Source organism: Carcharodon carcharias, chromosome 7, assembly GCF_017639515.1.
Source record: "Carcharodon carcharias isolate sCarCar2 chromosome 7, sCarCar2.pri, whole genome shotgun sequence".
Taxonomy (NCBI): domain Eukaryota; kingdom Metazoa; phylum Chordata; class Chondrichthyes; order Lamniformes; family Lamnidae; genus Carcharodon; species Carcharodon carcharias.
Genome location: NC_054473.1, coordinates 84,671,849 through 84,699,666, shown reverse-complemented (window position 1 = coordinate 84,699,666; position 27,818 = coordinate 84,671,849). Strand labels below are relative to the sequence as shown.

General features: G+C 43.8%; 1 protein-coding gene across 4 annotated transcripts in view; it reads left to right on the top strand.

The window, feature by feature from the left end:
- Positions 1–27,818, top strand: part of LOC121280378 (E3 ubiquitin-protein ligase RNF123) — a 420,925-nt gene that overhangs the window by 151,797 nt on the left and 241,310 nt on the right. For 2 of the 4 annotated variants that reach the window (XM_041192326.1, XM_041192324.1), the window contains exons 22-24: positions 8,227–8,327; positions 10,884–11,076; positions 15,314–15,459. In XM_041192326.1, the coding sequence (XP_041048260.1) occupies positions 8,227–8,327; positions 10,884–11,076; positions 15,314–15,459 (440 nt within the window). Of the gene's footprint in view, positions 1–8,226; positions 8,328–10,880; positions 11,077–15,313; positions 15,460–27,818 lie in introns of all 4 variants that reach the window. The other 2 variants (XM_041192325.1, XM_041192323.1) reach the window with 1 other exon arrangement.

Here is a 27,818-nt window from a genome sequence, read left to right as displayed (position 1 = left end):
TGAGTGACTTGGAGGGGAACTTCCAGATGGTGGTGTTCCCATCTGTCTGCTGCCCTTGTCCTTCTAGGTGGTATTGGTCGTGGGTTTGGAAGGTGCTGTCGAAGGAGCCTTGGTGAATTCCTGCAGTGCATCTTGTAGATGGTACACACTACTACTGTGCATCGGTGGTGGACGGAGTGAATGTTTGTGGATGTGGTGCTAATCAAGTGGGCTGCTTTGTCCTGGATGGTGTCAAGCTTCTTGAGTGTTGTTGGAGCTGTACTGATGCAGGCAAGTGGGGAGTATTCCACACTCCTGACTTGTGCCTTGTAGACAGTGGACAGGCTTTGGGGAGTCAGGAGGTGAGTTACTTATCGCACGATTCCTAGCCTCTGACCTGCTCTTATAGCCACTGTATTTATATGGCTAGTTCAGTTTCTGGTCAATGGTAATCCCTCCCCCCCACCCCCAGGATGTTGATAGTGGGGGATTCAATGATGGTCATGCCATTGAACATCAAGGGGCGATGGTTGGATTCTCTCTTGTTGGAGACGGTCATTGCCTGGCACTTGTGTGGTGTGAATCTTTTGCCACTTGTCAGCCTAAGCCTGGATATTGTCCAGGTCTTGCTGCATTTGGACATGGACTGCTTCAGTATCTGTGGAGTCACGAATGATGCTGAACATCGTGCAATCATCAGCGAATTTCCCCACTTCTGACTTTTTGATGGAAGAAAGGTCATTGATGAAGCAGCTGAAAATTGTTGGGCTGAGGACACTACCTTGAGGAGCTCCTGCAGTGATGTCCTGGAGCTGAGATGACTGACCTCCAACACCACAACCATCTTCCTTTGTGCTAGATATGACTCCAACCAGTGGAGAGTTTCCCCCTGATTCCCATTGACTCCGGTTTTGCTAGGGCTCCTTGATATCACACTCTGTCAAATGCGGCCTTGATGTCACCTTGGGAGTTCAGCTCTTTTGTCCATGCTTGAACTAAGGAGTCCTAGGGCTTTAAAATCAGTAGCTAAGGAGACAGTGAGTGCATTGGTTTTAATCGTCCTAGATTCTATAAGAATGGTTGGAAGGTAGCAAACAGAATGCTTGCTATTTTCAGAAAGGAAGGCGAGAGAAAGTGGGGAATTTCCAGTTGGCATGAGACCAGTAATAGGTAAGATTCTAGAATCTGTTATCCGGGATGTGGTAACAGAACACTTAGAGAATCAATATGATTAGGCAGAGTCAGCATGGATTTATGAAAGAGAAATTATGTTTCACAAATCTGCTAAAGTGTTTTGAGATTGTAACTGGCAGGTTAGATAAAGGGGATCCACTTAATGTAGTAAATGATTTCCGTAAATCCAATTATGACAAGATGCCATGCAAGAATTTATTACATTTAAGTTTGGGTTCCTGAGATTGTGGGTGATAGTCATAAAAAGTTGTCATCAGCTGTCCCTCAATTTGAGGATGATGTCTACTCAGGGTCTGGAGTTTCTGCCATGGGTTTTCATGTAACTGAACAGGCTGATTCTCAACCTGCAGCTTTATGGGCACATGGGGCAGGATGTTCCACAAAGTAGTGGGATCTGGAGGGCAGGGTTTGCTTCCTTTTCTTTCCTCCCCTTTTTGTTGCTCTGCATCATTATTAAGGAGTTTGAACTCAAAGCTTGATGGACAGGTTGTTCCCATTTTGAACAATTGGTAGCAAGCTGCTACACTTCAAGGAGTTTTATTGTATTTGCACGGATTGAGTAATGGTTAATGGACAGAAAGTAGAATAGGAGTAAACAGATACATTTTTGCATCGGCAGGCTGTAACCAGTAGGGTACTGCAAGGATCAGTGCTTGGGTCCACTTAATTATGATCTAAATAAATAATGAGATGGAATGCAATGTAGCAAAGTTTGCTCATGATGTAAAGTTATGAGGGAAAGTAAGCTGTGAGGAGGGTGTAAAACAATTGCAAAGGGATACAGACAGTTTGTGTGTGGACAAGGAATGACAAATGGAGTGTAATATTGGGGCAATGTGAAATTATCCACTGTGGCCAGAGAAATAGCAAAGCAAATTTTTTTTAAATAGCAAGAGAGACTGGGAAATTTTGGTCTTCAAAGAGTCCTGGGTGTCCAGGACATAACAATGTTTTGCCTCAGTTTTCATGGTGGAGGACGACACTAGTACCACACCAGTCGTAACAGGTAGTGCAGAGGGTATAGAGAAGGAGAATCTTAGAACAATCACCATCACAAGAGAAAAAGTACTGAGCAAACTATTGAGATTAAAGGGTGACAAGTCCCCAGGACCTGATGGCCTGCGTCCCAGGGTCTTAAAGGAAGTGGCAGCGGAGATAGTGGATACATTGGCTATAATTATCCAAAACGATTCTGGAAAGGTTCCAGTGGATTGGAAAAATGCTAATATAATGCCCTTATTCAAAAAGGGGGGAGGCAGAAAGTAGGAAACTTTCGGCCAGTTAGTTTAACGTCTGTCATTGGGAAAGTGTTGGAATCCATTATTAAGGAATAGTAATGGGGCATTTGGAAAGTCAAAATGCAATCCATCAGAGTCAGCACGATTTTATGAAGAGTAAATCGTGTTTGACTAATTTGCTAGAGTTCTTTGAAGATGTGACAAGCAAAGTGGATAATGGGGATCCTGTAGATGTAGTATATCATTTCCAGAAGGCCTTTGATAAGGTGCCGCACAAAAGATTAATACATAAGATAAGATCACATGGAGTTAGGGGTAATATATTAGCTTGGATAGAGGATTGGCTAACCAACAGAAAGCAGAGTTGGGAAAAATGGGTCTTTTTCTGGATGCCAAGCTGTAACTAGTGGGGTGCCGCAGGGTTCGGTCCTTGGGCCCCAACTATTTACAATCTATATTAATGACTTGGATTCAGGGATAGAAGGTACTATAGCTAAATTTGCAGATGACACCAAAATAGGTGGGAAAGTAAGTTGTAATGAAGAAATAAGAAATTTACAAATGGATATGGACAGGTTAGGTGAATGGCCCAAAATTCGGCAGATGGAGTTTAACGTGGATCAGTGTGAGGTTATCCATTTTGGTCGGAAGAATAAAAAGGTGACTTATTATTTAAATGGAGAGAAACTTCAGAATGCTTCAGTGCAGAGGGATCTGGGTGTCCTCGTGCATGAGTCGCTGAAACCTAGTATGGAGGTACAGCAGGTAATAAGGAAGGCAAATGGAATTTTGGCATTTATTGCTAAAGGAATAGAGTATAAAAATAGGGAAGTGTTGTTGCAACTGTACAAGGCTTTGGTGAGACCGCACCTGGAATATTGTGCATAGTTTTGGTCCCCTTACTTGAAGAAGGATGTAGTTGCATTGGAGGTGGTTCAGAGGAGATTCACTAGATTGATTCCAGAGATGCGGGGCTTGTCTTATGAGGAGAGATTGAGCAGTTTAGGCCTATACTCGCTAGAGTTTAGAAGGATGAGAGGAGATCTAATTGAGGTACATAAGATGCTAAAGGGGATAGACAAAGTAGACGTGGAGCGAATGTTTCCCCTTGTGGGGCATTCTGAAATGAGAGGCTAAGGGGTGGTAGATTTAAATCAGAGATGAGGAGGAATTACTTTTCTCAAAGGGATGTGAATCTGTGGAACTCATTACCTCAGAGTACAGTGGATGCCGGAACGCTGAATAAATTTAAGGAGGAGATAGACAGATTTTTAATTAGTAAAGGGTTGAAAGGTTATGGGGTGAGGGCGGGAAATTGGAGTTGAGGCCGAAATGATATCAGCCATAATCTTACTGAATGGTGGGGCAGGCTCGAGGGGCTGAATTGCCTACTCCTGCTCCTAGTTCTTATGTTCTTGTATAGGAATCATAAAGTTAATATGCAGGCACAGCAAGCATTTAGAAAAGCAAAAGGCATGTTAACTTTTGCTCATATACTCCAAACACTTTACAAGAAAGAAGTCTTACTACAATTATATAGGGCCTTGGTGAGACCACCCCTGGAGCACTGTGAACAATTTTGGTTTCCTTACCAAAGGAAGGATATACCTGCATTTGAAGTAGTGCAATAAAGGTCCAAGAGACTGATTCCTGGATTGAGTGGATTGTCCTGTGAGGGAAGATTGAGTCAACTTGGCCTATATTTCCTAGAGTTTAGAAAAATGAAGAATTTCATTGAAACATATAAAATTCTTCAGGGGCTTGATGGGGTAGAAGCTGGGAAGATGTTTCCCCTGGCTTGGAAATTTCAAATTAGGTAACAGCCTGAAATAAGGGGTTGGCCATTTCAGGGTGAAATGTGAAATTTCATCACTCAAAGGAATTCTCTACCTGAGAGGCCTGTGAGTGCTCAGCTGTTGAATGAGTTAAACATAGAGATATATTTTTGGATACTAAGGGGATTGAGGGATGTGGGAATAGCGTGGGAAGGTTGAATTGAGATCAATGATCTGCCACCATCATATAAAATGGTGAAGCCATCTTGAAGAAGACTCCTATTTCTTTTGTTCATTGCAGACTCTTTGTCTTTCCCTTCCAGTACCTTCATTGTCTCTCCTGTTCACCACCCCACTTTGGATAAGCTAAGGAAGGAATCAGGTAGATGGGATGGGAGCAGGTTGGTTCAGGCTGCTGATAGGTGCTTGCGGATTGCATTGTTAGGACTTGAATATGGGTGATGGAGGAAGAATAATGAGGCTAGTAGAGGAACTATGGCATCAACAACGTGAAAAACTGGCAATAAAACCCAATTTTGTAATCCATGTACTCCAGACTCCCACAGAAGAATAGCTCTTTGATGAAAATGGTTTTCAGGAATTTGTAATGTTGTACTAGCAAATCTAAACAAAAATAAGTAATTTATTGGAACTGGTTTTCTTCTGAGTTTAATGTCTTAATATTAATTTCATTGGGTATAGAAGAAATGAACGTAAAAGATCATGGTGATTGAAACCGAGCTCAAAGCAATTCGAACAAATGGGTGGGTTGCTTCTGCTACTTTCCAGTTTGAAATTAGCAGATTTGAAAATAATTAACCAACTTACTTACTTTAATGCTGCTTGTTTGTTCCTCATCAGTATATGCTGATTGAATCAAGTTGCTTTTGATCTGTTTACACTTGGTCAATTGGATATTTGGTAATGGCAGATGTTTACTTAAACCACTTGGTAATTTTTAACTCTGAAGCTGCCTCTGAGATCACAGTTTCATTCTGATGCTATTGTCATAATTTAAGCTGTCAAAGACTGAATCATCAGTCCTGCAACAGCCTAAACATGACAGCAAATTTACTCAGCTAATGGTTTGCATTACTTCGTCACTGTTAACTAGGTTATCTATACAGCTCTAACATTGTTTGCTTATTTATGTTACAGGTATTTTTTGCTCTACCTTCTACAATGGACTTGCAGTTGTTAAGATGTAAACATTTTGTTCATCTACTCTGTCCTATTATTTACTTGATCATGGAAGATAATGAATTTCTCCCACTTACCTCAGATGGTATATTTATAAATTCTACAAAAGCGTTCTTTGGTGTTGTATTATCTGGGAGCTTTACCTGCTGCTGAATCTCCATTGACCAATGTCTTTCAGTGTTGTTCACATCTGGCTGAACAGTTTATTCCAACAGCAGTGTCCAAGATCAACATTGTAAACATGCCACTCTGCCCTGCAAACAAATATTGGTCCCCTTCAGAAATAAAATAAGCCATGTGGAAACTTTGGAATTATTGGCCGAGGAAGGAATGCAGCATAGATTTACCAGAGTGAAAGGCTACAGAAGCTAGGGTTGTAAACCTTGGAATTTAGGAGGTTCAGGCGTGATATGATTGAAGCTTTCAAGATATTATGGGCTGGCTAGGCTAGGAAAAATAGCCTAAAAGTTAGCTAATCTTTCAGGAGAGATATTGGAAAACACTTCTACAGAAAAGATGGTGGAAACTTGGAACTCTTTTGTAAATGGCAGTTGATACTCAGTCATTAGTTAATTTCAATCCTGAGACTGGTTAACAAAAATCTATCAAAGGTATTAAGCTATGTGAGGCTAATGGAGTTGGGTTGCGGTTCAGCCGTACTCTCTTTGAATGGTGGGAGGGGCTTAAGGGGCTAAATGGCCTCATCCTGCTCCTATGTTATCTTTTGCACTACTCAAAACTGATAACTGATGTCCCACATGCAAACGCTAAATGTCACCTTCAGTAACACACAATCTATATCCAAGCAATGCAATTAGCTCAGAAATTCTATTAAATGGTATACATTGTAAAAATGAAAGACACTTTTTTCTACCACTTGTGCCTCACTTTTGTTTGTAACTGTTCTCGCCTGGATGTTTGCATTTGTTTTATGGTATTGCAGTTCTGCTGGAGTAGGATATAAAGTACAACTTCCATGTAATATCCTCCTCGAGGCTGTTCACGAAACTTTCACCACACAAGTTTATGTTTCAGACCTGGAGTTTTTGCAAACATCTAGAAATTGCAGCAACTAAGTGTGACAGATTTTCTGGTTTTGTTAAAATAAATAGGTCAAACATGAGCCTGTCCTCTTTCAGCCAGTTATAAAATATCATCAGCAGATGACTAGTGAAAGGTGTGTCTTTGCTGCTGGAGTTACGTTTAAAGGTGGTTAATGTGTACAGTTTGAAAGCTGGAGAGATTGTTAAGCACGTGCTAGATGCAGACAGTTTAGAGTTCCTTGTGTGCTGACCTATTAGGGAATCCATTGTAATGTGGATTTTTGGATTCACAAGATTCAGGATGGAAGGGCCAGTTCTGTGGCTGATACATTCAAAGTTCATTAATCTCAACAATTGTGCTTTGACATCAAAGGAAGAACACTATAGCTGCAGTATGTACCATCTACAGTCTCACTATAGTGCTCATCAAGGTTACTTCAACAGAACCTCCCAGCCCTGTGATCTCAATTATAAAAAGAGCAAAGGCATCAATATCATGGGAATGCCATCAGCTTCATGTTCCTATCTTAAGTTGCACAGCGTCCTGAGAGGAACATATCTCGCTGTTCCTTCATTACCACTGGGTCAATGTCCTGGAATTCCCTAATTAACAGCAGTGCATCAACAAGAAGGCTCATGACTACCTGCAAGGAAGCTAGGGATGAGCAACAAATGGGGCCTCGCCAACATCAACCCCGTCCTGACAATATTTTTAAAAAGACACATTTATAATCTGAGAACCCTCTCCTGGTGTCATGTTTGCATTTCACCTTGGCAATAATACTTCTAAGATGAATAATCTCCATGAGGAATTAACTCCTATCATTTACAATTTTATAATTTCAGACTTCCAATATTGAGTAGTTTGTTCTCATCCTATAATTTACTGTCAGGATCTATCTCCCCAAAAACCTGCTGTGAACAAACAATAAGACCTGGCTTCTTGCAAAGTGTATATTACTCCCTTGTGGCCTGATTCTACTAATAGTAACATTCCTATATAGTATCCTATTATGTTTTTTGCTGTAATGTCTTATCTGTTTAATAAATTGACCTGTTTAGCCTATATGCAAGAGTTTAGTGGTGATTGAACAGGGAATTCCACCCACACATTCTCCAAGAAGTGACTTAAAGTAATTCAAGCTTATATATTAAGCCTGGGCTGCGTCAGTCTATCCCTGGTAGAGAATAGCTTAGAGAAACTGATCGAGAAAAATTATTTGAGAAAAAGCCTAGGCAAAATTATCAACTCAAACGCCAGGCTTTCTGAAGCACAGAGCAGGCCTACTATATAGGGGAAACGACTTGTCTGTGTTTTCAATATTCAGTAACCAATCTTCTGGAGATGGTGATTTTTCTCCCCCTTCAATTATTATACAGTTTTGTGTGTTATTTCTAGCTGTGTGACTCACCTAAGGGAAGGAAATGGCAAATGAACATGCGTGGGTATTATTTGATCAGTTTCATGATACTTTCTGGTTTGTGAAGGGCTCTGGGAATAAAACTACACTATGTGATTAGCGTTGCACTGGGCACTCATTTCTCATGGTAACTTTATAATTTACTCGCCGTAGGCAATTGGGCATATGTGCTCATTTGGACTGTCTAAACTGCTTTTGCCATGTGGATGTTTGAAGTTTTAAAAGTATGATACCTTTTGAGGTCACATTTTCAGGTATGGCCTGACAATGCTGCTGCAGCAGGTTTTAATCACAAAGATATCTAATGTTACATATGTTAGGATGCGTACATGTGAGGGAATAAAGAAAGTTCTCTATTCATCTGTATTTTTCATAGATGATCTTGCATCAAAAGCCAACATCATCATTGACCCTGCAGAGATCTCTGCCATTTCAATGGACGACTTGGATGAGGATGATGAAAATGTAACTCAACAGGTAAAAAAACCACAGCATGGCTTTTTCTGACTTTACATAGCTTGTTTTATTTGTTAGATCCCATAGAGGTGCTGAAACTATAGCTGGCTTAGAGTACCATAAGGATTGTGGAGGGAGTTTGTGTTTGAGATTCTAACTTCAGGTCCTTGGATCAACAGGACAACTATTTGTCAGAAGTTTATACGTTGTCCTCTTAGCACCACTATATATTGCAAGCACGTTTTAATTTATATTCAGATGCATAGCACCTAAAGCTACATATTGTGCAAGTAGCTTCCCATTAGTCTTTATTTGTAGAATCTACACTGCCTTTGTATAGGAGTATTTAATCGTGTCTGCAGCACAAAAACAGGCCAGTTAGCCCAAGAAGCCCATACTGGTGTTGATGCTTTATGAGCCTAATGTTGTTTGACTTAGTGAGAACCTCAAAAACACTATTCCAAAAGGAAAGCCTGAATATTGCACTATGTTTACTTACTAGTCCAGTAGCGCTCTCTGACCCTAGTATTGTGTTAAGTCATTGTTCAAACAGCAGTCTGCAAATACTGTGTTCATGATCCTGCATACCAAGAAAGCCACAAGGGATGGTGCTAAACTTTAGCTGCTAATTATTGCTGGGCCCTAAAACATATAGAAAGCGGAAGTTGTAGCACCCTTGATGGATGCAATCTCAGAATTATTAAATTAACCAGATCAGATATACCGAGGGAGCCAGGAGGCAGAACTAAATTCAAAGAAATGCGAAGGCACCTAAAGCATTGGATATTCAACAGGACATCAATAGAGGTCAAGTGGAACACCTTCAAATGAAGAGTGCTAAGCTTGTAGGACAAATACATGGCAGAAATGAGTTCTGGTGTGATAGCCAAGTGGTTATGGTACTGGGCTTGTAACCCTAAGATCAAGAGTTCAAATCTCAACATGGCAAATTATGAAGCAATGTATTTTCATCTGAATCGGAACAGATGGAAACGTATTTGTACTCGAAAGAGTTACATGGCAGAAATGAACAAACTCAGACGAAATGAATGTGAACCTAAATGGACTAACAAATTAATAGCAATATACACCACTTAAGCCCTGCAGGGAGAAAGTGAAAGGGGTTTACTGGGATGCACACAGCTACATGCATGTTTAAAGGGTGATCGGGGGACCAAGGAATACCTAGAAAAGTACATGGCTGCTGAGGCAAAATATAATCATCCTGCAATAGTAACGAGCAGTCAAAGAAGTGAAACTATAAAAGCTGCTTAAGGCTGAAGTTGAGTGCACAGTAGTATATATTCTGAGTGACTGATTTATTCAATTATTTGCTAAGGAAGGCAATGAACAACATGCTGCCTCTAAACAGAGTTAACCATGGCAGAATTAATGGATTTTATTTGAAAGATAAAAATCCAACATGGGCCTGAAGGGCTCAAAGCAAGTAAATCTTTAAATATAATCAGTATTCATCTTAGTGTTGAGGGAGAAGCTTTGTGAGGCATGGATGATCATATTGAGGGAGTCACTGGACACAAGGGAAATGCTAGCTGATTGGAAACAGGCAAACATGGTGCGGCTACTCTCAAAAGGTGATTAAACAGAGGCAGCTAATAACATTGGTCTTGTTCCAATTCATTTAAGTAATGACCATCAAGAGTAAACTTGCAGGTTATTCATGGTGCAATAGCTCTGTGGGGATACAGGGAATAAATGGGGCTTGGCCTAAATAGCCAAGTGGTTATGGTACTGGGTTTGTAACCCCAAGATCAAGAGTTCAAATCTCACAATGGCAAACTATGAAACAATGTCACTTCATCTGATAACAGATGGAAAACGGGTTTGTACTCGAAAGAGTTACAGGGAATAAATGGGGCTTGGCCTAAATAGCCAAGTGGTTATGGTACTGGGTTTGTAACCGCAAGATCAAGAGTTCAAATCTCACAATGGCAAACTATGAAACAATGTCACTTCATCTGAAACAGATGGAAACAGGTTTACTCAAAAGAGTATCAAGAGTTCAAATCTCACAATGGCAAACTATGAAACAATGTAACTTCATCTGAAACAGATGGAAACGGGTTTGTACTCGAAAGAGTTACATCCTTTTGCTTGGCCTAAATAGCCAAGTGGTTATGGTACTGGGTTTGTAACCCCAAGATCAAGAGTTCAAATCTCACAATGGCAAACTATGAAACAATGTAACTTCATCTGAATAGGAACAGATGGAAACAGGTTTGTACTCGAAAGAGTTACAGGGAATAAATAACCCGCTGAAGGTCTCAAACAAAATGGATTGGAGTGACTGGGTTCAATTGTGACTTCACAACTGTTTCTCATTTACTTCAGTGACTTGGATTCTAAAACAATGCATATTTGTCAAATTTGTAAATAGTACAAACTAACAGGGGCAGTGAAATTGAAAAAAGCAGCTCAAAAATTGCAGGATGAATTAGCAAAATGTGTCAGTGGGCTGCAGAGATCCATGCATGTCAGTAACTCTGATCACTTGTGTGAAACAACCTTACCAGTTGGTTTCTGCTTTCTTCTCTGCATGTGTCCTAAATCCAGCAGAGGCCAAGTGGTGCTGCTGCAGGTGGGGGAGCTCTTGCCAGGCCAAGCTGGTTAAGTTCACCAACACTGGGACGAGCTAATAGGTTCCTAAGCACGGCAGCTGTGAGTTTGATGAATCCCCGTCGATCCCTGGCCACAGTGGAAAAGGTGAAGGTTCGTACTCTGACTGTGGAGCAGAGGACAGAGGAGGACAGTAAGTACCCACTCAGATGCTCAGTTTGATATATGTTTACAATAAAAATAGTAAGTCATAGAACATGAATTGGAACAATCACAGCAAATCTGACATCAGACCTAGTGTTCTGATATCAGCTTAGCAACAAGCAATAATTTCATAACTAGATTGATTTGTAAATTTGGGGAGTAAGTATTATGTGCGAGGAAGCAAAAACTTCTGTCATGAAAACAGAAAATGCTGGAAACACATAGGTCAGGCAGCATCTGTGGAGACAGAATAAAATTTAACATTTCATGTTGATGACTTTTCATTAGAACTAGAAGATGTTAGAGATGCAACAGTTTTAAGCAATTACAGAGCCAGGTAAAAAGGTTGTTTGTTGGGGGGAGGTGGTGGAACACAAGAATAATGCAGGAGGAAAGAACAAAAAGGGGAGAATCTATGATAGTATAGAGGACAGGAGTGATTAACTAAAGGGGGATAATGGTACAAGGTAAGTGGGGATGGTATTACGGCAAGTGAAAAAACAAAAGATGGGTCCAGTGGAGGTGTAAATAGTTTCAGCAGATATTTTGGGTAACTTGGTACAGAGCAGGAAGCTGCAGCAACAGTGTGCAGAGGTAGTCCCTGTTCTGCAGGCATGCCCCACTCTCAAGTTCTAATCTGGGAGAGCCGCTTGACCCTTCCAGTAGTTCAAGCGTACAGCTCCATCTTGGCTGCTGTTGAAGGTTTTTTAATTATTTCAAGGGAGGTAATCATCGCTGCCTAGACCAGCATTTGTTGCCCATCCCTAATTGCCCTTGAGATGGTGAGCTGCTTTCTCGAACCACTGCAGTCTATGTGGTGCAAGTACACCCAAAGCGCTGTTACGGAGGAAGTTTCAGGATTTTGACTGAGCGTCAGTGAAATAACGGTGATATAGTTCCAAGTCAGGTTGGTGTGTGGCTTGGAGGCGAACTTGCAAGTGGTGGTGTTTCAATGCACCTGTTGCTCGTGGTAGAGGTGGTAGAGATTGCGGGTTTGGAAGGTGCTGTCGAAGGTGCCTTGGCGAGTTGCTGCAGTGCACCCTGTAGATGGTACACACTGCTGCCATTATGCGTCAGTGGTGGAGGGAATGAATGTTGAAGATGGTGGGTGAGGCACCGATCAAGCAGGCTACTTTGTCCTAGATAGTGTTGAGCTTTGAGTATTGTTGGAACTGCATTCATCCAGGCAAGTGGAGTATCCCTTCACACTCCTGACTCATGCCTTGTAGATAGTGGACAACTTTTGAGGAGTCAGGAGATGAATTACTTGCTGCAGAATTCACAGCTTTTGTCCTGCTCTTGTAGCAACAATATTTATATGGCTGGTCCGGTTCAGTTTTTGGTCAGTGGTAACCCCCAGGTTGATGGTGGGGAACTCTGCTATGATAATGCCTTTCAGAATCATGGGAAGATGGTTAGATTCTCTATTGTTGGAAATGATCATTGTCTGACATTTGTATGGTGCGAATATTACTTGCTACCTTTCAGTCCTAGCCTGATTGTTGTCCAGTTCTGGCTGAATGTGGTCACAGACTGCTTCAGCATCTGAGGATGTTACTTTGCACTTGCCTGACATGTGCTTCAGGGAGTGAGTACAGGACCTGCTTCATAAATCAGAGACTCAAACGATGCACAAGCACAGGCAGAACAATGAAAGGTGTTATCTCCTGCAACAGGAGTTGCCAACTGTGATTAATGACCAGTCTGTTGGGAGTTTGGATATAGTGTGGATATGGTCAGCTGGCAAAAGTCTAGCAAAGAAAGCAACATAGTAAAGTCTCCAGTATTAAACAGTCCACAAATGCTGTTTGACTGACACTCCTGCACAGTCAAAAAAAGAAGTGTGCAACTAAAAATTGTTTGTGACTCACCTAGTGCACTGTCGGCAGAAGTGCACTTAATGTAAATTAATACGGTAGCTAAAATAGTTGAACGCACAGAGGATACTCTGAATGCAACTGAAAGCTGTAATTGAATGTTAGCCCCATTTGGTGTGCCACTCAACCCTAATACTTTGGGTGAAGTGATGCACCATTACTGGGCTAATGTGGTTCAATTCATGTTTAGTATTGTTTTTTTTCTTTTGCCTTGACAATGATCTGATGCTCTAAATCCACTCAAGTATGTTTTTTTCTGAAACAGTATAGTTTAATTGCTATTAGGAAGTCTCATTAAGATTTTGAGCTTATAAGGATATAAGGACAGTTGATCCAGTGAAGTTGTTTACTGTCACTGGATTTCAGCAGCTACAATGCAAATAGTTTGTTCATGAGCATAATTGTGGTTCTGTGAAACTTTGTACAATTTACACAATCAAACTATGGAGTGACACACCTTACACATAGACCCGTGCTGTTTCTGCTCTGACATTTTGTGGTGAAACACTGTGGTGAAATACTTGGGTGTTTGAACTGGCCTCAGGAGCCAAGGTAAATCGTGGGAAGAGCGAGGCCATGTTCTTTGGGAACTGGGCTGACCGATCCTTTGTCCCCTTCACCGTCAGGGCTGACGGCCTGAAGGTGCTAATGATATGGTTTGGAGGGATCAGGGCATGTGTTAGAAACCGGAAGGAGCGAGTGTCTATGGCGAGAAGAAAACTGGGCATGTGGGAGCGACGGTCCCTCTCCATTGCGGGTAAGAGCCTGGTCATCAGGTGTGAGGCACTCTCGCTGTTGCTGTATGTGGCACAGGTCTGGCCCATTCCAGACTCCTGCATAATGGCGATCACCCGAGCTATCTTTCGATTTATCTGGAGGTCGAAAATGGATCGTGTCCGCAGTGACGTGATGTACAAGCCTCTAGATAAAGGGAGAAAAAACCTGCCCAACATCGCCCTCATACTGATGGCTACCTTTGTGTGCGGCTGCATCAAGCTGTGCGTAGACCCTTGGTGCGCAAACACCAAGTGTCACTACGTGCTGAGCTTCTACCTGTTCCTGGTGTTGTGAAGGATGGGTCTGGCCACGCTGCCGCGGAACGCTCCAAGTAGTTGGACCGTGCCGTACCACCTGTCCCTCATGAAAACATTTATGACTACAAGTCCATCAGGCAGTGGTCGGCACGCAATGTCTTAGAGGCCCTGCTGGAAAAGGAGAGGGTGGATCCTGTGGGATGGTTCCCCGAGCAGACTGTCAAAGTCATTTGGCAGAATGCCTCATTGCCAGAACTTTCCAACAAGCACCAAGATGCAGCTTGGCTGATGGTGAGAAAGGCCCTCCCCGTTAGATCCTTCCAATACACCAGAGTCTCACCCCCTCAGCACGTTGCCCTCGAGGTGGCTGTGGTGGGGACGAGTCCGTTGTTCACCTCCTTATAGATTGTGCCTTTGCAAAGAAGGTCTGGAGAGAAATGCAGTGGTTTCTGTTGAGGTTCATCCCGAGCAGCTCTGTGACACAGGACTCTGTGCTCTACGGGCTGTTCCCTGGGGGACACACCGAGACAAACATCAACTGCAGCTGGAGGATCATCAACTCGGTGAAAAAAGCTCTTTGGTCTGCCTGAAACTTGTTGGTCTTCCAGCGGGAAGAGTTGTCCCCGACCGAGTCTTGTAGACTGGCACATTCCAAGGTCCAGGACTACGTGCTGAGGGACGCACTAAAGCTTGGGGCAGCCGCCGCAAAGGTGCAATGGAGAAAGGTCGCTGTCTAAGACATTTCTGCCCAGTGAACTGAGGGGCTATGCACTGTTGAGAGCTCCTCAGGCTGCACGGCTCAAAATAAATGTATACATTGAACACGAGTTGTATTATAATTGTATTGAAGCACCTCAGAGTGCAACATGATGTACGTTGATAACTCCAATACCTTTGTCTGATTGTCTGCATTGACCATGTTGAAATGATTGTAATATTCATTGATTGTATTGAAGCACCTTGTGATATATGTGTAAAAGTTGAATCTGATTGTACTTATGTGATGGTGATTTTGAAATGTTTTGTAATGTTCCTCCAGATATTTTATGAATAAAGTATAGTTTTCAAAACAAAAGATTACTGGTGGATCACAGTAGTGAAAAGAATGACCTATTTTAGAGCTGAGCCACTGCCTCTGCTCCAGTACCTGTACCCCAGTACCTGGTCCCAATGATAGTTTGGTCTGGTCAGTCTGCAGTATTAAGCTTGTGGCAGAATCGCAAAGAGAGTGACTATGTAAAGCTGTCAGACTTCTGTAATTCTTTGCAGACCGATGCGGTGCTGATGTATAATGATACTTTGCTTCTCCTCACAGTTGAAGGAAGCCACGGAAATGATGGCCTGTTGTTAGGGCGCCCCCCTGATGAACCGGATCACCCGATCACAGAGAAATCTTTACTGGAAATTCTAGATGGAGCTATTATGATGTACAACCTCAGTGTGCACCAGCAACTTGGCAAGGTAATGTACTATTTTTGCTTGAGGGACTGGTGTGATTGCCCAGAACCCTGTGGAGAATTCCCCTGCTCCTTCAAAATAGTGCCATGAGATCTTTTACATCAACCTGAGAGAGCAGATAGGGCCTTGCACCAGCATCTCATCAGAAAGACCTTCAACAGTGTATCTCTTCCTTGGTACTGCACTGAAATGTCAGCCTGAATTCGCAAGTCTCTGAAGTGGGACTCAAACCCACACCCTTCTGATTCAGAGGCGAGTGTGCTACCAATTGAGTATTATTGCAACAGTGACTGCACCAAAAAAAAGTATTTATGGTCTGTAAAAGCAAAGATTGTGAATTTATATAGTGTCACTCACCATCCTGACTTGGAAATATATCAGCATTCCTTCACTGTTGCTGGGTCAAAATCCTGGAACTTCCTAACATCACTCTGGGTGTTCCTAAACCACATGGATTGCAGCGGTTCACAAAGGCAGCTCACCACCACCTTCTCAAGGGCATTTAGGAATGGGCAATAAATGCTGGCCTAGCCAGCTTTGCCCACATCCCGTGAATGAATTTTAAAAAGTATTTTTGAATCCCCCTCTCTTTCACTCTCCGTAAGAGTGCAGAAATTACCATGGAAGAGGGCTATCCCAGTCTTCATAGTGTTAGCAAAAGCTGTCTATTAAAGTTAAAAATGAATCTCTATAGTTGTTTCTTCCAACAAGAGAGCACCCTAACATATCCCACAGCCCAGGCAGAAATTGTCTTGGTATGAATTATATGGTTTGTATTTGGAGGTCTCGCACCTTGAACCATTTTGGCGATGGCTATGTGCCTGTCAATGGTACATAGTGGAGAAAATTTGGAATTTGTGCCTGGTTATAAAATTGGCATTGTGGACCAACCAGCAGTTTGACAGACTGTCTACCTGATATTCATTTCCACTGACATCAGTATACCTCCATCTACCCCATTGTCTGAGTCCGTGAGCTGCAGTGGTTTGGTATCATTTTTTTTTAAAAAGGGTATTACGGCTACTTGTGCTTATTGTATTTTGTGGGCATTAAGTTGACATCGCCTTCCTGCATGGTGCCCAGTGAGCTACAGCAGATAGTGATGTTGAGAAAGAATTATCTGCAGACTGGAAACCATGAGTTGATTGACTGGAAAAGTCAGCCCACATGTAATAGATTCCATTAGTCATCACTTTACTCATTGACAGGCAAGGTGAACCTTGTTAGTGTGAATCCCAAACAAAATGGCATTGTGTGATTTTGCAGCTTCACTGAAAGCAGTTGAATTTTAATTTACTTGTCATTTGATCACCCATGGGATGAAGACAAGTGTAGTCTTGAAGTGAACTGGGCTTAAAGGGCGAGGGATAATTAGACCAAAACATGGAGACTTAATTAAATCTCTATTTAAATACTTTCTGTCATTATAAATATTACTGTTATAAATTCCTGTATCCAAATTTATACTGCGAAATATTCATGTGAACGCATCACACTGTAATGACGCTCACCATAAGTGTAATGGAAGTCAAGTGGCCCCACTTTTCTGAGTCAAGTTAACTCCGTCTACCAAGTGCATAATTAAGAAGGCTAATGGAAATCTATCCTTTATTACGAGAGGAATTGAATATGAAAGTAAGGATGCTGTTAAGCTTCAGTTATACAGGGCATTGGTGAGATCACGTCTTGAATATTGTGTAAAGTTTTAGTCTCTTTATTTAAGGAAGGATGTAAATGCATTGGAGGCGGTTCAGAGGAAGTTTACTAGATTGATATCTGGAACTAGCGAGTTGTCTTATGAGGAAAGGTTAGACAGATTGAGCTTGCTTCTACTGGAGTTTAGAAGGGTGAGGGGTAACTTGGTTGAAGTACATAAGATCCTGAACGGTATTCATAAGGTGGATGTGAAAAGGATGTTTCCTCTTGTGGGTGAGCCCAGAACTAGGGGGCGCTGTTTTAAAATTAGGGGTTGCCCTTTTAGGACAGAGAAGAGAATATTTTTCTCTTGAGGATTGTGTGACTTTGGAACGCACTGCCTCCAAAGGCAGTGGAGGCGGGTTCATTGAATATTTTTAAGGCAGAGGTAGACAGATTCTTGTTAGGAAAGGGAATCAAAGGTTATCGGAGGTAGACGGGAATGTGGAATTCGAAACACAACAGATCAGCCATGATTGTATTGAATAGCGGAGCACACTCGAGGGACCGAATGGTCTACTTCTGCCCCTGTTTCATCCGTAGGTAACTCTCAGCAAAGTGTGTCATTAAAACAGCCTTTCAGCAACATCAGTGTGTAAGGAGATCAGTTTGAAATGGTGAGTGCTTGGGAAGCCATGTTTCTGTATGCCCCCTTCCCTATCCCACTTCATTTTCTCCCCTCTTCTGAAGATATTAAACCTTTGCTGGGTTGTGGATCCACTCTGTCTCCAATTCCCCACCAAACACGTCTATGAGACCAGACAGGGATGGTAGACAATATTACTTGCTGTTGATTACCCCAGTGTTATACTTAGCATGTAGCCATGGGTTAATTATCCACAGAGAGAGGAGGAGGATGAGAAAGTGTGCAGAAAATAAAAAAAGACCAGTATTAGAGTGACTTCGGGGTAGGGACGCTGAGATGGGAATTCAATTTTTTAATTCATTCGAGATGTGGGCTTCGCTGGCTAAGCCAGCATTTCTTGCCCATCCCTTTTGAGCTGCCTTCTTGAACTGCTGCAGTCCATGTGGTGTAGGTACACCTACAGTGCTGTTAGGGAGGAGTTCCAGGATTTTGACCCAGCGACAGTGATGGAATGGCAATGCATTTCCAAGTCAGGATGGTGTGTGGCTTGGAGGGGAACTTCCAGGTGGTGGTGTTCCCATGTACCTGCTGCCCTTGTCCTTCTAGATGATAGTGGTTCTGGGTTTGGAAGGTGCTGCCTAAGGAGTTTTGGTGAGTTTCTGCAGTGCATTTTGTAGATGGTACACACTGCTGCTACTGCGCATTGGTGGTGGAGGGAGTGAATGTTTGTGGATGTGGTACCAATCAAGTGGGCTACTTTATCCTGGATGGTGTCAAGCTTCTTGAGTGTTGTTGGAGCTGCACTCATCCAGGCAAGTGGAGAGTATTCCATCACACTCCTGACTTGTGCCTTGTAGAGTGTGGACAGGATTTGGGGAGTCAGGAGCTGAGTTACTTGCTGCAGGATTCCTAGCCTCTGACCTGTTCTTGTAGTCACAGTATGTATTTGGCCAGTCCAGTTCAGTTTCTGGTCAATGGGAACCTGAATATTGTTAGTGGCGGATGCAGCGATGGTAATGCCATTGAATGTCAAGGAGCGATGGCTAGATTTTCTCTTGTTGGAGATGGTAATTGCCTGACACTTGTGTGGCTGGTTCCTCTAGGGAGTGCAGACAGAGCCAAGCTTCTGGCACCATAAGCAGCCTGTCTGTACAGGAGGAGAGGAAGAGCAATAGTAATAGGGGATTCTACAGTCAGCGGAACAGATAGGCACTACTGTGGCTGTCACGGTGACTCCAGGATGGTGTGTTGTCTCGATGGTGCCAGGATCCAGGATGTCACTGGCTGCAGGGCATCCTGAAGGGGGAGGGTGATAAGGCAGAGGTCCTGGTACATGTTGCTACCAATGACATAGGCAGAAAGAGGGATGAGGACATGCATCAAGAATTCAGGGAGTTTGGCAGTAGACTAAAAAGCAAGACATCTCGGGTTGTAATCTCTGGATTACTCCCAGTGCCACATGCTAGCGAGCTCAGAAATAGGAGAATAGCACAGATGAATACGTGGCTTAAGAGTTGGTGCAGGAGGGAGGGTTTTAGATTCCTGGATCACTGGGACAGTTTCTGGGGGAGCTGGGACCTGTACAATTGGGACAGTCTACATCTGAACCAGAGCGGGACTAACATCCTTGCGGGCGGGTTTGCTAGTGCTGTTGGGAGGAGTTTAAACTAATTCGGTGGGGGAGGGAACACAATGTTAGCAAAATAGGGACATATCATAATACAGTAAAACAATCAAGTCAGAGGAAGTACAGCTGCATTAAGTTTCAAGGGAGTAAGGCTGGTTGGCCTGTAATACCAGGAGTATTACAGGTAAAACGGATGAGTTAAGGGTGAGGATTGACACGTGGAATTGTGATATAGTAGCCATCACAGAGTTGTGGTTGAGGGAGGGGCAGGATTGGCAGCTTAGCATTCCGGGATATAGATTCTTCAGGTGAGACAGGGGAAGGGGTAAAAGAGGAGGAGGCATTGCATTATTAGTTAAGGAGTCAGTTAATGCAATAAGGAGAGATGATATCTTGGAGGGGGCATCGAATGAAGCTTTGTGGGTAGAGCTTAGGAATAAAAAAGGGGCAGCCACATTGTTAGGTGTTTATTGTAGACCCCCAGGTAGTCAGTGGGAAATTGAGGAGCAAATATGTGCACAATTTGTAGAGGTGTGTAAAAACAATAACAATAGGGTAATTATATTACGTTATATCAACTTTCCCAACATTAATTGGGATAGACATAGTGTTAAGGGCTTGAATGGAGTGGATTTCTTGAAATGTGTACAGGAGAACTTTTTAGGTCAATATGTAGAGGGTCCAACAAGGGATGGCATAGTGCTGGACCTAATTCTGGGGAATGAAGCCGGACAGGTGGCTGAGGTGGAGGTGGGGGAGCATTTTAGTGATAGCGACCACAACATGGTACAATTTAAGCTTGTTATGGACAAAGAAATAGACAAGTTGCATAAAAATGTGTTTGATTGGGGGAGAGTGGATTTTAGTAAAATAAGGCAGGATCTGGCCAAGGTAGACTGGGAACAGCTACTTGTGGGGAAATCTACAGAGGAACAAGTGGGGGGTGTTCAAAAAGGAAATGGGGAGGGTACAGGCTCAACACGTTCCCTCTAGGGTGATAGGAAGGAGTAACAAGCCCAGAGAGCCATGGATGACCAGAGATATTCAGGATATGATGAGAAAGAAAAGAGAGGCTTTTAGCAGGTATGAGGGGAGCAAATCAGTGGAGGCATTAGTGGAGTACAGAAAGTGCAGGGTGGAGCTTATGAAAGCAATTAGGAGAGCAAAGAGGGGATATAAGAAACCTCTGGCTGTTAAAAGGGAAAATCCCAAGATATTCTATATCAATGGGAAGAGGATAACCAGGGAAAGTGTAGGGCCCATTAGGGACCAAGAGGGCAATCTATGGGTGGAGCCAGAGGACATTGGTAGAGTGTCCATCTTCACCCAAGAAAATGAGGATGAAGGTATTGAACTCTGGGAGAGAGACTGCGAGGTTCTTGAGCAAATTGATAAAGGGAGTGACAAGGTATTGGAGGTGTAGGCAGGCTTAAAAGTAGACAAATCTCCAGGTCTGGATGATTTGTGTCCCAGGCTGCTAAGTGAGGCAAGGGAGGAGATCGCAGGGGCTCTGACCCAAATTTTTAATTCCTCTCTGGCCACAGGGGAGGTGCCAGAGGACTGGAGAACAGCTAATGTGGTTCCGCTATTTAAGAAGGTTTGGAGAGATAACCCAGGGAACTACAGACCAGCTAGTCTCACGTCAATGATAGGGAAATTATTGGAGAAAATTCTGAAGGAGAGAATCTATCTCCACTTGGAGAGGCAAGATTTGATCAGGGATAGCCAGCATGGCTTTGTCAGAAGGAGGTCATGCCTAATAAACTGGATTTTTTGAGGAGGTGACCAGTGTGTAGATGAGGGTAGTGCAGTTGATGTAGTTTATATGGATTTCAGCAAAGCCTTTGACAACGTCCCCAGGGGAGACTTATAAAGAAGGCAAATGCACATAGGATACAGGGTAAATTGATAAGGTGGATTCAAAATTGGTTTAGTTGTAGGAGACAGAGGGTGAAGACAGAAGGATGCTTTAGTGACTGGAAGCCAGTCGCATACCACAGGAATCTATGCTGGGTCCCCTATTATTTATCATTTATATAAACGACATAGATGACTACGTGGGGGGTAGGATTAGTAAGTTTGCAGATGACACAAAGATTGGCCGGGTGGTTAACAGTGAGGTTGAGTGTTTTGGGCTACAGGAAGATATAGACAGGATGGTCAAATGGGCAGATAAGTGGCAGATGGAACTTAACCCTGAAAAGTATGAGTTGATACACTTTGGAAGGAGTAATTTGACAAGGAAGTATTCAATGAACAGCATGACACTACGAACTTCTGAGGAACAAAGGGACCTTGGTATGTGTGTCCATAGATCTCTGAAGGTGGAGGGGCATGTTAGTGGGGTGGTGAAAAAGGCATATGGGACACTTGCCTTTATCAATCAAGGCATAGATTACAAAAGTAGGGAGGTCATGTTGGAGTTGTATAGAACCTTGGTGAGGCCACAGCTGGCGTACTGTGTGCAGTTCTGGTCGACACATTATAGGAAGGATGTGATTGCACTGGAGGGGATGTAGAGGAGATTCACCAGGATGTTGCCTGGGATGAAACATTTAAGTAATGAAGTGAGGTTGGATAGACTTGGGTTGTTTTCGTTGGAGCAGAGAAGACTGAGGGGCGACCTGATCGAGGTGTACAAGATTATGAGGGGCATGGACAGGGTGGATAGGGAGCAGCTGTTCCCCTTAGTTGAGGGGTCAGTCACGAGGGGACATAAGTTCAAGGTGAGGGCCAGGAGGTTTAAGGGAGGATGTGAGGAAAAACGTTTTTACCCAGAGGGTGGTGACAGTCTGGAATGCGCTGCCTGGGACGGTGGTGGAGGCAGGTTGCCTCACATCCTTTAAAAAGTACCTGGATGAGCACTTGGCACATCATAACATTCAAGGCTATGGGCCAAGTACTGGTGAATGGGATTAGGTAGGTAGGTCAGGTGTTTCTCACGTGTTGGTGCAGACTCAATGGGCTGAAGGGCCTCTTCTGCACTGTGTGATTATGTGAATGTTACTTGCCACTTGTCAGTCCTAGCCTGGGCGTTGTCCACCTCTTGCTGCATTTGGACATGGAGTGTTTCAGTATCTGAGGAGTTGCGAATGGTGCTGAACATTGTGCAGTCGTCAGCGAACATCCCCTAATCTGACCTTATGATGGAAGGAAGGTCATTGATGAAGCAGCTGAAGATGTTGGGCCTATGACGTTACCCTGAGGAACTCCTGCACTGATGTCCTGGAGCTGAGATGACTGACCTCCAACAACCACAACCATCTTCCATTGTGCTAGGTATGACTCCACCCAGTGGAGAGTTTTTCCTTGATTCCCATCAGCTCCAGTTTTGCTCAGGCTCCTTGATTCCACACTCTGTCAAATGCAGTTTGATATCAAGGGCAGTCATTCTCACCTCATCGCGGGAGTTCAGCTCTTTTCTCCATGTTTGAACCAAGTCTGTAATGAGGTCAGGAGTTGAGTGGCCCTGGTGGAACCAAAACTGAGTGTCAGTGAATAGCTTAATGCTAAGCAAGTGCCACTTCATAGCACTGTTGATGACCCTTTCCATCACTTTACTGATGATCGAGAGTGGACTGATGGGGCGGTAATTGGCCAGGTTGGATTTGTCCTGCCTTTTTTGCACAGGACATACCTGGGCAATTTTCCACATAGCCGGGTAGATGCCAGTGTTGTAGCTGTACTGGAATAGCTTGGCCAGGGATACGGCAAGTTCTGGAGCTAAAGTCTTCAGTACTATTGCTGGAATATTGTCAGGGCCCATAGCCTTTGCAATATCCAGTGCCTTCAGCCATTTCTTGATATCACATGGACTGTATCAGTTTAGCTGAAGACTGGCATCTGTGATGTTGGGGACCTCCGGAGGAAGCCGAGGTGGATCATCCACTCGGCACTTCTGACTGAAGATTGTTGCGAATGCTTCAGCCTTATCTGTTGCACTGCAGTGCTGCACTCCTGCATCATTGAGGATGGGGATATTTGTGGAGCCTCCTCCTCCAGTGAGTTGTTTAATTGTCCACCGCCATTAACAGTTGGATGTGGCAGGACTGCAGAGCTTAGATCTGATCTGTTGGTTGTGGAATCACTTAGTTCTGCCTGTTACTTGCTGCTTATGCTGTTTGTCACGCATGTAGTCCTATGTTGTAGCTTCAGCAGGTTGACACCCCATTTTTAGGTATTCAGAGTGCTGCTCCTGGCATGCCCTCCTACACTCTTCATTGAACCAGGGTTGATCCCTGGTTTGGTGGTAATGGTCGAGTGGGGGATATGCTGGGCCATGAGGTTACAGATTGTGTTCAAGTCCAATTCTGCTGCTGCTAATGGACCATAGCACCTCATGGATGCCCAGTCTTGAGTTGTTAGATCTGTTTGAAATCTATCCCATTTAGCATGGTGGTAGTGCCACACAACACGATGGAGGGTATCCTCAAAGTGAAGGTGGGACTTTGTTCCTACAAGGATTGTGCAGTGCTCACTCGTACCAATACTGTCATGCACAGATGCATCTGTAGCCAGCTGGTTGATGAGGATGAGGGCAAGTATGTTTTCCCTCTTGTTGGTTCCCCCACCACCTGCCGCAGACCCAGTCTAGCAGCTAAGTCCTTTAGGACTTGACCAGTCAGTAAGTAATAGTGCTATCGAGCCGCTCTTGGTGATGGCCATTGAAGTTCCCCACCCAGAGTACATTTGCACCCTCGCCACCTTCAGTGCTTCCTCCAAGTGATGTTCAACATGGAGGAGCACTGATTCATCAGCTGAGGGTGGGTTGGGTGGGGCGGTGGTACGTGGTAATCAGCAGGAAGTTTCCTTGCCCATTTTGACCTGATGCCATAAAACTTCATGAGATCCGGAGTCGATGTTGAGGACTCCCACGGCAACTCCCTCCCAACTGTATACCACCATGCTGCCACCTCAATGGTGATGATGGTATTTGGGACATTGCCTGTAAGGTATGATTCTGTGCGTATGACTATGTCAGGCGGTTGCTTGATTAGTCTGTGAGACAGCTCTCCCAATTTTGGCACTAGTCCCCAGATGTTAGTAAGGAGGACTTTGCAGGGTTGATGGGGCTAATTTTGCTGTTTCTGATGGCTAGGCCAATGCCAGGTTGTCCGTCAGGTTTCATTCCTTTGAGACTTTTTAGCGGTTTGATAGAACTGAGCGGCTTGCTCGGCCATTTCAGAGGGTATTTAAGAGTCAACCACATTGCTGTGGGCCTGGAATCACATGTAAACCAAACCAGGTAAGGACAGCAGATTTCCTTCTCTAAAGGACAGTCGACAATAGTTTCATGGTCATCATTAGACTTTTGATTCCAGATTTTTATTAATTGCAAATTTCACCATCTGCTGTCCACAGAGCATTACCTCAAGTCTCTGGATGTCAGACAATACCACTAGATCACCTTGTCTAAGAAGAGGAGGCATTGATTCAGGATGGCAGACAATGGAGATGCAAGTGCTGCAGGAACTTTTGAATATTGAACTAAAAAAGCAAGATTTCAGTCAATGCTGACACTCAAGAACCTGGGAATATTTTTGATTTTTCCTTTTCCCACCTATATGTCAGGTAGACCAATTTGGATGGTCCATCTTGTCACAAGGATTGAATTTTAAATGTTGTTTACTATTGACAGTCTCCTCAAGAACCGGAATCCAAATAAATGACAAAAGGCAGGTCACTGGGAAGTTATTTATGTTTTTCCTTCCCCCAAACTACTAGATAAGCAAAGTTATTCCAAAGGGATTGCACACTTCCTCCTGGCTTTCAGTAGAGTGAGAGTGATGCAACTTGGGAGTTGAGCGCACCTCCATGACAATGTGGATAATGATGACGCAAGGGAGCACAGGAAAGAGGAGAAATGCTGTTGTTGTAAGAAATTCGATAGTTATGGGGGTAAACAGCCATTTTTGCAACCGCCGACATAAGTCTTACATGATGTGTTGCCTTCTGGTTCCAGGGTAAAGGACATCACCTGGATGGGTGCAGAGCATTTTCCACCAAATGGCATGTTAGCCTTAATAACAAAGGGATTGGATTATAATAGTAAATAGTAGATAGTAAATAGTATAATAGTAGGGTTAGGGAGGCGATGGCGTAGTGGTATTATCGCTGTACTTTTAATCCAGAGACCCAGGGTAATGCTCAGGGGAACCGGGTTCGAATCTCACCACAGCAGATAAAAATCTGGAATTAAAAGTCCAATGATGACCATGAAACCATTGTCGATTGTTGTAAAAATCCATCTGGTTCACTAGTGTCCTTTAGGGAAGGAAATCTGCCGTCCTTACCTGGTCTGGCCTACACGTGACTCACAGCAATGAGGTCGACTATCAAATGCCCGCTGAAATGGCCTAGCAAGCCACTCAGTTGTATCAAACCGCTACAAAGTCTCAAGAAAGGAATGAAACCGGATGGACCACCCTGCATCGATCTAGGCACTAGAAACAGCAATGGCAATCTCAGCCCTGTCAACCCTGCAAAGTCCTCCTTAACATCCGGGGGTTAGTGCCAAAATTGGGAGAGCTGTCTCACACACTACTCAAGCAACAGCCTGACATAGTAATACTCACAGAATCATATCTTACATATACAGATACTGCCATCATCATCCCTGTCTAAGCCCTGTCCTACCAGCAGGAGTGGTGGTACAGTGGTTTACAGTCAGGAGGGAGTTGCCCTGGGAGTCCTCAACATCAACTCCGGACCTCACGAAGTCTCATGGCATCGGGTCAAACATGGGCAAGGAAACCTCCAGCTGATTCCTATGTACCACCCTCCCTCAGCTGATGAACCAGTGCTCCTCCATGTTGAACGCCACTTGGAGGAAGCATTGAGGGTGGCAAGGGCGCAGAATGTACTCTGGGTGAGGGACTTCAATGTCCATCACCAAGAGTGGCTCAGTAGCACCGCTACTGACGGAGCTGGCCGAGTCCTAAAGGACATAGCTGCTAGACTGGATCTGCAGCAGGTGGTGAGAGGACCAACAAGAGGGGAGACATACTTGACCTCATCCTTACCAACCTGCCTGCCGCAGATGCATCTGTCCATGATAGTATCAATAGAAGTGACCACTGCACAGTGGTTGTGGAGACGACATCATGCCTTCAGATTGAGGATACCCTCCATCGTGTTGTGTGGCACTACCACCGTGCTAAATGGGATAGATTTCAAATAGATCTAGCAACTCAAGGCTGGGCATCCATGAGGCACTGTGGGCCATCAGCAGCAGCAGAATTGTACTCAAACACAATCTAACCTCATGGCCTGGCATATCTTCCACTCTACCATTACCATCAAGTCAGGGAATCAACCCTGATTCAGGAGGGCATGCCAGGAGCAGCACCAGGCATACCTAAAATTGTGTCAACCTGGCGAAGCTATAACACAGGACTACTTGTGTGCCAAACAGCATAAGCAGCAAGCGATAGACAGAGCTAAGCGACCCCACAACCAACGGATCAGATCTAAGCTCTGCAGTCCTGCCACATCCAGTCATGAATGGTGGTGGACAATTAAGCAACTCACTGGAGGAGGAGGCTCCACAAATATCCCCATCCTCAATGATGGGGACCCCAACACAACGGTACAAAAGATAAGGCTGAAGTATTTGCTACAATCTTCAGCCAGAAATGCTGAGTGGATGATCCATCTTGGCCTCCTCTGACGGTCCCCAGTATCACAGATGCCAATCTTCAGCCAAATTGATTTAGTCCACATGATATCAAAAAGCAGCTGAAGGCACTGGATACTGCAAAGGCTATGGGTCCTGACAACATTCCAGCAATAGTATTGAAGACTTGCGCTCCAGAATTTACACTAGCATCTACCCAGCTATGTGGAAAATTGCCTAGGTATGTCCTGTACACAAAAAGCAGGACAAATACAACCCAGCCAATTACCGCCACATCAGTACTCTCGATCATCAGTAAAGTAATGGAATGAGCATCAACAGTCCTATCAAGCAGCATTTGCTCAGCAATAACCTGCTCACTGATGCTCAGTTTGGGTTCTGCCAGGACCACTCAGCTCCTGACCTCATTTCTGTCTTGATTCAAACATGGACAAAAGAGCTGAACTCCAGAGGTGATGTGAGAGTGACTGCCCTTGATATCAAGGCAGCACTTAACCGAGTGAGGCGTGAAGGAACCCTGGCAAAACCCTGGAGTCGATGGAAAATCAGGGGGAAAACTCTCCACTGGTTGGAGTCATACCTATCTCAAAGGAAGATGGTTGTGGTTGTTGGAGGTCATTCATCTCAACTCCAGGACATCAGTGCAGGAGTTCCTCAGGGTAATGTCCTAGGCCCAACATCTTCAGCTGCTTCATCAATGACCTTCCTTCCATCATAAGATCAGAAGTGGGGTTGTTCGCTGATGATTGCACCATGTTCAGCACCATTCGCGACTCCTCAGATACTGAAGCAGTCCACGTCCAAATGCAGCAAGACCT